At 30.7% G+C, this 7855-nt stretch overlaps 1 protein-coding gene across 1 annotated transcript; it reads left to right on the top strand.

Annotated features, from left to right (window-relative positions):
• The first annotated feature begins 6639 nt into the window (after positions 1 to 6639).
• Positions 6640 to 7606, top strand: LOC145579522 (protein SMALL AUXIN UP-REGULATED RNA 54-like). Its single transcript, XM_081636763.1, has one exon. The coding sequence runs from the start codon at positions 6718 to 6720 to the stop codon at positions 7189 to 7191; it is 474 nt and encodes a 157-aa protein (XP_081492889.1). The 5' UTR covers positions 6640 to 6717; the 3' UTR covers positions 7192 to 7606.
• The last annotated feature ends 249 nt before the right edge of the window (positions 7607 to 7855 follow it).

Below are 7855 nucleotides of genomic sequence, written 5' to 3'. Positions count from 1 at the left end.
GTACTTAGCTTGTATTATTCACGTGTTATAGTAGCTATGAAGTGTGCCTGAATTCATTTTTGCACATGTTGATTTCATCACCAAAAATATATAAATTTATATATTAAGTACAAAAATGCCGCAAATATCTTCTTGCAGATATGGACGGCTACAGCTCATTTATTTAGATGATTTTAGACGACATAGTTAATGAATACTGATCGGTATTCATAGTGACGGAGCGAGTTTAATTTCAAACTTGCGTGTTCTTATTTTTTAAATAGTTCTTATTGAGATGATTATAACAAGATTTTACATGAATATGTTTTTCTTTACATATAACTTACAAAATACGGTCAAAAGAGAGATGATGAATAGGGTAAAGTCTAAGCGGGTCAAGTAAAAAAGAACAGAGCGAGAAAATATGTCTTTAGTTAGTAATATAAATATGTTTTTAAGTGTAAATGTTTCTCAAAATTTAAAACACACATCACGTACATGTAGATCTAATAAAGAATACTCCGTACTATATAGCTAGGGTGATGATACTGATCATAATTGACCTATTTGGGTGGAATTGAAGTTAAAGCATGTTTTCAACTGTTTTTGTACGAAAGCGAACATCATGTGTCCCAAAACCCTAACCCATTTCAACCACAAAACTACCGTACGCCGTGTAATAGATGCCACCAATGATACAAGTACAATTCTTCAAGGATCAACGACTAAGCAGTAAACACATGGTTCTCTATTAAACTTCTTTGCCGACTTCTGACTTCTCTAGTTACTACTTGCTATAGGTCATATATGACTACTCTTATGAGTAATCAATGGCTCAAATCTTGAAGAGTTACTCTATACTTCTACTATTTTGTGTTTTTGTGAAAAGAACGGAGGGAATATATACCGAATATATACTAATTAAGAACATTAAGGAACTAATTAATAAGGATTAAGGAAGTAGTGATTAATGAGAATATGGAGCGGTTAAATGAGAACGAGGGAGACCGAAAATAACTTGGTTAATTGGAAGGAGCTAGGAAGAATATGAAGTTTTTGGATTTGCATAAGAATGAGGCATTAGATTGTAAGGGATGGAGGAGGAGGATATTTATCAATGATTACACAGAATAATCAAATTTGGTTCATATACCGACCCCACTTATGGGATTAAGGTTTTGATTGATGGTTGAAGAAAGTAAGGATTAATAAGAACATTAAGGAACATAGGGCCATACGTAAGAATTACTTAATTGGCTCATTTGTTAGTTCTATTATTTTTTATATTCTTCTTTCTTTTTTGGCGAATTTTAGAATACTTGTAACACAACTCCTTGGTACGCGCAAGGAGATATTAGATAAACAAAGATTTTATCAGCATATAGCTTAAACATGGGCAATAAGCTTGGACTATTAAGATTTTAAATTAAATAAATTTTTACAATACATAAATTTTAATCAACATACATATATTTTAAAACATTGGCAGTAAGCTAGCTTGGACTATTAAGATTTTAAACTTAGCTAAATAATAACACATCTATCTTTCATATGCTTCCTTAATCTCAATCATCGTGCTAATTAAGAGACTGAGTTACAAGTATAATAAAGGGTTTATTACAATAACAAACAACAACAAAAACTAAACCACAATAACAACATATTATACTCTTATATATACATCCTTCTGCAAGGTGCATGCATAATTTTGAAATATAGGCTAAATTTAATTGGTCTAAATCTTCTTTTTATTACGAAGTATTAGATATTCCATGAATGTATGTACTTCATATATATTTCACTCTAATATGATACTCTCTGTTTTACAAAGTTCTACTCGATTGCATTTTACGCGGTTTTCTATGCACTATTTCGACAATTAATATCTTTAATTATGCATTAATAAAAATTATACAAAATCGATATACTAAAAATTATAACAATACAAATCTAATAAGATCTAAGTTGATAATGTTTATTTTGCTCTTATATATACATACACAATTAGCCTTGATCAAATTTTTATAACTTTAACCTTATGAATAGTAAATGGCTCAGATAGTAAAAGATAAACTAAAGTATAACAATGAATAACCTAATTTTATCCTTTTATGTAGTAATATCCCCAAAAAGTTAGGAGTTGTCTACTATCATTTTATGTACTCACGTTCATACAATTATCAAATATTTGTAAGGAAAAATTAACTAAAAACTAGACTAAATCTACTTAGAGTTAAAATGAAATCAAAAAACAATAACGTCACGAACTACTTGCATATCTTTACACATGTATTATTATGATTCTTATGAGTTATGAATGAGAAAGACGACAACACGTACAGATTTAAAATGTCCGCAGAGCCAAAGGACAAGTGGTGGATACGGAATACTACTTGTAGTACTTAATATCACAAAGGACATTTCTCCCTTATACTTGATATATATAACATTCAATTATTGTTTTCATTCCATTATTATCTTATTTTTCTTACTAATCATAGTATACGTAAAACCACTTAACGTAACCTTCTTTTAGAAACAGAAGGTGCAGTAGTTAAGAAATGCCCTAGCTTATCTACATTAAATTGTAACAAATTGATGGAGAAAACAAGAATTGGCAGGCGGAAAAAACCAGAATTGAACATAAAATAACACTGAATACCAAACATATAAAGCCATTGATTATTTGGAGTAGGACCCTCGTCATTTAATTAAATTATGAATTGCATGCAATCTGATGAGAAGAACGAAGAGCACGTACAGATCAGATCAATCACTGACGATTTACAGATCAGATCACAGCTATAGATTAGGATGACACTGAAGTATATAAATTATTTGTATGAGAAATTTCTGAAAACTCATGAATGATGAGTTGTAATGTTGCACTATAATTATTCACCAAAAACAATGCCATTATATCAGTTCAATGCATGCAAAACTTTCATATATAATTCTGCTCGAGGTATGTAGTAATTTTTTATGCTAATTATAAGGTGAAATTCTAACTTTAAGAGATTAAATTACGGAGTATTTATTTTACGCAACTCATGTATTTAGGGTGGATCTATTTAAGTTAGGACAAGTTTTTTTTAGACAGAAAAAGGTCTCTCATACACTCGCGTATTAATATTGTTATAGTGAAAATTTTGCAAGTTCAAATGAGTTAATGGTTTAATTTGGACGGATTTCGAATAATATAGTATCAAATTCAGCATATAAAATATGGGTACATTACACTCTTATGAACTTATCTTATCTTATCTAAACTTATTTGGACTTATCTGAACTTTTTCGGAACTTTTTTTAACTTATTAATTAGACTTTGATAGAGTATAAAACATATTCCTAGACCTCAACCAAAACCTTAAGTTGATGGTTGAGGCCCATGAATAAAAAGAAGCATTAGATATACTCCCTCCGTCTCCGAAAGAATGACCCTTTTGGGTTGATTTCATGGGTATTAAGAAAGTTAAATAAAAAGAAGTAAAAGTATATTGGAAAAATAAATTTACATGAGGTTTGTAAAAAAAATATAGAGAGAAAGTATTAAAAAAAACATGGAAAAATAAAATTTTATATGGGAAAGCTAGCTGACATACTTCAAAGTCCTAGACAGGTACTCAACACGGCGAACAAACAAGAGAGGGGACATGGGATCTAACACATTTTGCACAAATATTGTTGTAAATTGGTGGACATTTAATGCAAATGAGTCGATCATTTTGGGACTAAAATTAGGCCAAAAGGGTCAAACTTTTGGGGACTGAGGGAGTAGTTCCTAAAATGGAATTAAGTTGAGAATTCATGACCAAATCACGCGCATATTGGTGAATAAATGTTAATCTATCTTTAATATTTCCTTTTTAAACTTTTAATACATATCCCTTAGGGCTATGTTTATCATTTTCCTAAAACTTATTTTAGACTTGTGTAACCCTTGTTAAACCTTAATTTCTTGAACTGAACTTATCTAGACTTATCTGAACTTATTAGTTATTACACATAAAACAAGTAAAAATAAGATGAACAAACAACCCTCAAGTTGAAACCAACAAAGGCTTAATTTCCCATATTTTCAATAATTCATCCATACTTACCATATGATACAAGATTTTAATTTTACTTGTATACAAGTTCCTTTTTTAAAATTATGAAGATCGAGTTTTTATCTAACAAAAAAAGACTCCATTATGGAGAATTTCACTTGTAAAATGATAGTTGCAATGAAAGCAGAGTGTGGAGGAAGTGTCATGTGGCTAAGCCATGTATGAAATTATGGATAAGAAAGTGATATATGGCAAAGAAAACACGTCATTTGACAAAGTTCAGACTAACTGCCTATATATGTGCGTACATTTAGGCCTAACCTTTCCTAATATGAAACATTGATTTGACCTACCATGTTGATGATGATCACAGTACAAAGTCCATCCGGATGTACACATTACTTTTGCCCCCTTCTTTTGAACTTCTCTGCAGACATTTTTAGCTCACTTCAGCAAATTTCACTAAAAAAAAACGGAACCTTAATTGGTATCTATAACGTACCCTAATTCAAACTTCTTATTTGGTGTTATTTACTTAACTATAGAGATATTCAGTTAGATTTGCCTAGCTAAGATTTTCTTAAAACTTGTTTGTTGCTCATTTGGATCCGACGTCCTCAACGACCACCAAAAAAAATCAAATTAAGACAATTATATTTGAATTGAGAGAGTAGCAATAACTTACCCTGATTAAAATGTATTCGAATTGAGTTCTCAATAAGCTAATGGCCGGTATGTATGTAGTAGGGCAGGGTTTTATTAGCTTTTGACGGTACTCCCTAAGCTTGGTAGCCATTATATATACTCGTACTTGGCTACTTCCTACACCGTACAAGTTAATGATCGAAGTAGCAATAACTCAATATTAGTGTTCAACATTATTAGCTATTGTACTGTTTTGTATAGCTAGATCAGATTCAAAATATAAATACATGGACTATTCTTAGAAAATTGATGATTGTAATTTCGTTATTAATTTTCTTAAGGGAGGTAAAGTATGATGCCTAATAAAATCCAAGATATAACTTTTTTTTGTTGTTAGATTGAGGAAGATAGATTATCTCATAGTTTGAAAGTTATGTAACCAAGAAAAAGGACTGTTTTACTCGTAACTTGGCAACTTTGTGTAAAAGGCTATACTCTAAATAGCAATTTTGGCATCTTTCAATTTTAACACCAACTTTATACTCTAAAGTTGATTTTTACCATTACTTGACTGAACATCAATCAGGCAGCGATGATATACTAGGTTATCAAAACCTAGCTTACTGTGAAAATTTAATAGTAGTCGCTAGTGTCATTACCGACCTTACTAAATGTAGATCAGATAATTAATTTCAAATACTACGTAATTTAATCAACTAAATTTACATAATTAAGTTTATACAAAATAACTTTAGAAAAGATTAGTTCAAACAAATTCAGGCCAAATATAGCTAGCTAGATTTAATTGTTTAAATAAACTAAGTTCATATTGCATAATAAGATAAACGTATAGGACATACCTAAAGCCCAAGAGCTTTTCAAATTATTTGCAAGTACTGTAGTTAATAATGTTTTGATCTAATCAAAACAAGTGTTGACGCATTTGTGTTAACCAATCTTAGCTCAACTTAAATCCAAACATTTTTTTTTTTGTTTGAACCTACTTGAACTAATCACCTAGTCCAAATTATCTATCTAAAATTGTTTGAAAGTATCTATACTAAAATCGTCTAAATTAAATTTTTTGAGCCTGTCTAATTTTTTAAAAATAAGTTGAACAAAACAAAGTTGGCCTAAAAGTTACTCTGTACTACTTAATAAATCACTCAAAATCTTCTATGTAATCACATAAGTATTGTTTAACAGATTGTTCATATAAATATGCACACAAAGCCTAGGTGGGCTAGGTCATACTTTGTGTTTCATTATTGATAACCATACATTAGCTAAAACTCACCTCAAATCATACAAATTAAACGTTAATGGTCACTATAGGTTAATTAACTACTTGTAACCCAATGATGATAGCCAAGTAACTTATTTAATTAAAGTTGTTGGGTTGGTTCCAAAAACCTAATTTGAGATCAAATCCCTTTTACATCGCTGTCCTAGTAGCTCTCTTTACAAACAAAAAAAAAATAATACTACGTACTTGTAACTCAGCAAGACATACATCATTTATGAAACTTTGGGCGACTAAGCTTGTTGTATGATCAAGTATAAGGATTAGAAATTAGGTAAGAGATGGAATATCCAAGATCCAAAAACACAACACAAACAAGTAGAAGAACGAAGCAAGTTCAGAGTGAGTGCCTAAGGGTATACTGACTACTGAGAGTGGGGTGTTGTTGTATAGTGTATAGTAGGACAACCATTGCGAAATAGACGTTACATAAGCTAATAAGAAAGCTAAGGGTTTTTCTTCACATGCAACGGTCTCCCTCTTTAATATCACGTCCTTTGTCGTTTCTTCCGCCGTGTCTTTCTTGCCTTAGCCTTTTTCTTCCATTGCCTTCTTATCATCATTAATACTTTCAATTTTTCCTATAAATACCTACCTAATTTATATCATTTTACACACAAAAAAAAAAAGTGCAACCTTAAGCCTTAATATTTGACCAAAAAAAACCTACATTGTTCAAACATAATATATATTATATAATTTCCTACTTCTCTATAATATATACTAAGCTTGTTCTATATTATGGCATACTCTAAGCTCATTTCTAAGAAAAACAAGATGATCAACCTTAAAATAGTCATGGAGAAGTTACAAAGGAGTTTCTCAAAAGGGAAGAGGCTTTCGATGTCCGATGTTGATGAGCTCCAAGATCAACATGATCACGAGGAGGAGGTATGTCACTCTGGAGGTGACTCAAACACGGTGCCTGAGGATGTCAAGGATGGGCATTTTGCCGCGGTGGCTGTTGATGGAGGGGAGGTCAAGCGGTTCGTTGTGCCTCTAAGGTACTTAACACACCCTATGTTTCTAGCATTGTTGGAAAAGGCAGCTGAGGAGTATGGGTTTGATCATGGTGGTGCACTTACCATACCTTGTAACCCAAGTGAAATTGAGAAAATATTGGCTGAAAGATGGGATGGAGGTAGACGATCTAGTTCTAGGAGAAGGTCTAATAATTATATGAGAAATTTTAATATTATGGTTCAAAGCTATTAGATTAATTAATTAATTACTTGTATTATGTGAAATGGGTATATATTAATGCATGTAATGCTTTTCTCCCCTTTAAATTCTCAAGTTTTTTTTTTTTTTTTTTTTTTTTTTTTTTTTTTTTTTGAGGGGTTGTTCTAATTATATATATACTTATTATCTTGCTAATTATGATATTATAAATATAAATATGTTTGACTAATTGATAAACATCTAATATAAAAAAATTTAGGAATTTACGTGCCACAAACGATCTGGGACCCACACTGCAAATATAACTAGCACGAACAGCAAAATTAGAAATAGTACAGACAAATATTTATGAGGAAATTTCAAAATGATTTTGTATTGTTAAGTTTATGTTCATTTTAAATTACATAATAACTCTCTCAATGATTCCAATCACCAGTTATTGATTACTCCTCCTTTATTCAATTTGCCCATACATATCACGAGTTTAATCTATTTTTACTTGAAATGTGGTCACTTCAGCATTAAAAACACCTAATTAAACCAAATTTTAGTATAATTTGCAATATATATTCATTTAAAAATTTCCTTCCGCTTGCATGTTGGCCTTAAAATGCTAGAAAAATACATGATTTTTACTTATCTAAACTTATTTTTCGTAATTGAACTTATCAAACCTATACAGAGTAAGAATTTGGAT

Source organism: Chenopodium album, chromosome 14 (genome assembly GCF_948465745.1).
Source record: "Chenopodium album chromosome 14, dcCheAlbu1.1, whole genome shotgun sequence".
NCBI lineage: Eukaryota > Viridiplantae > Streptophyta > Magnoliopsida > Caryophyllales > Amaranthaceae > Chenopodium > Chenopodium album.
The sequence above is the reverse complement of the archived record's forward strand: the minus strand, read 5'-3'. Positions and strand labels throughout refer to the sequence as shown.

What these genes read in the sequence shown, in the direction of transcription:
- LOC145579522 (XM_081636763.1), top strand. Translation starts at nt 6,718, where the DNA reads ATGGCATACTCTAAGCTCATTTCTAAGAAAAACAAGATGATCAACCTT.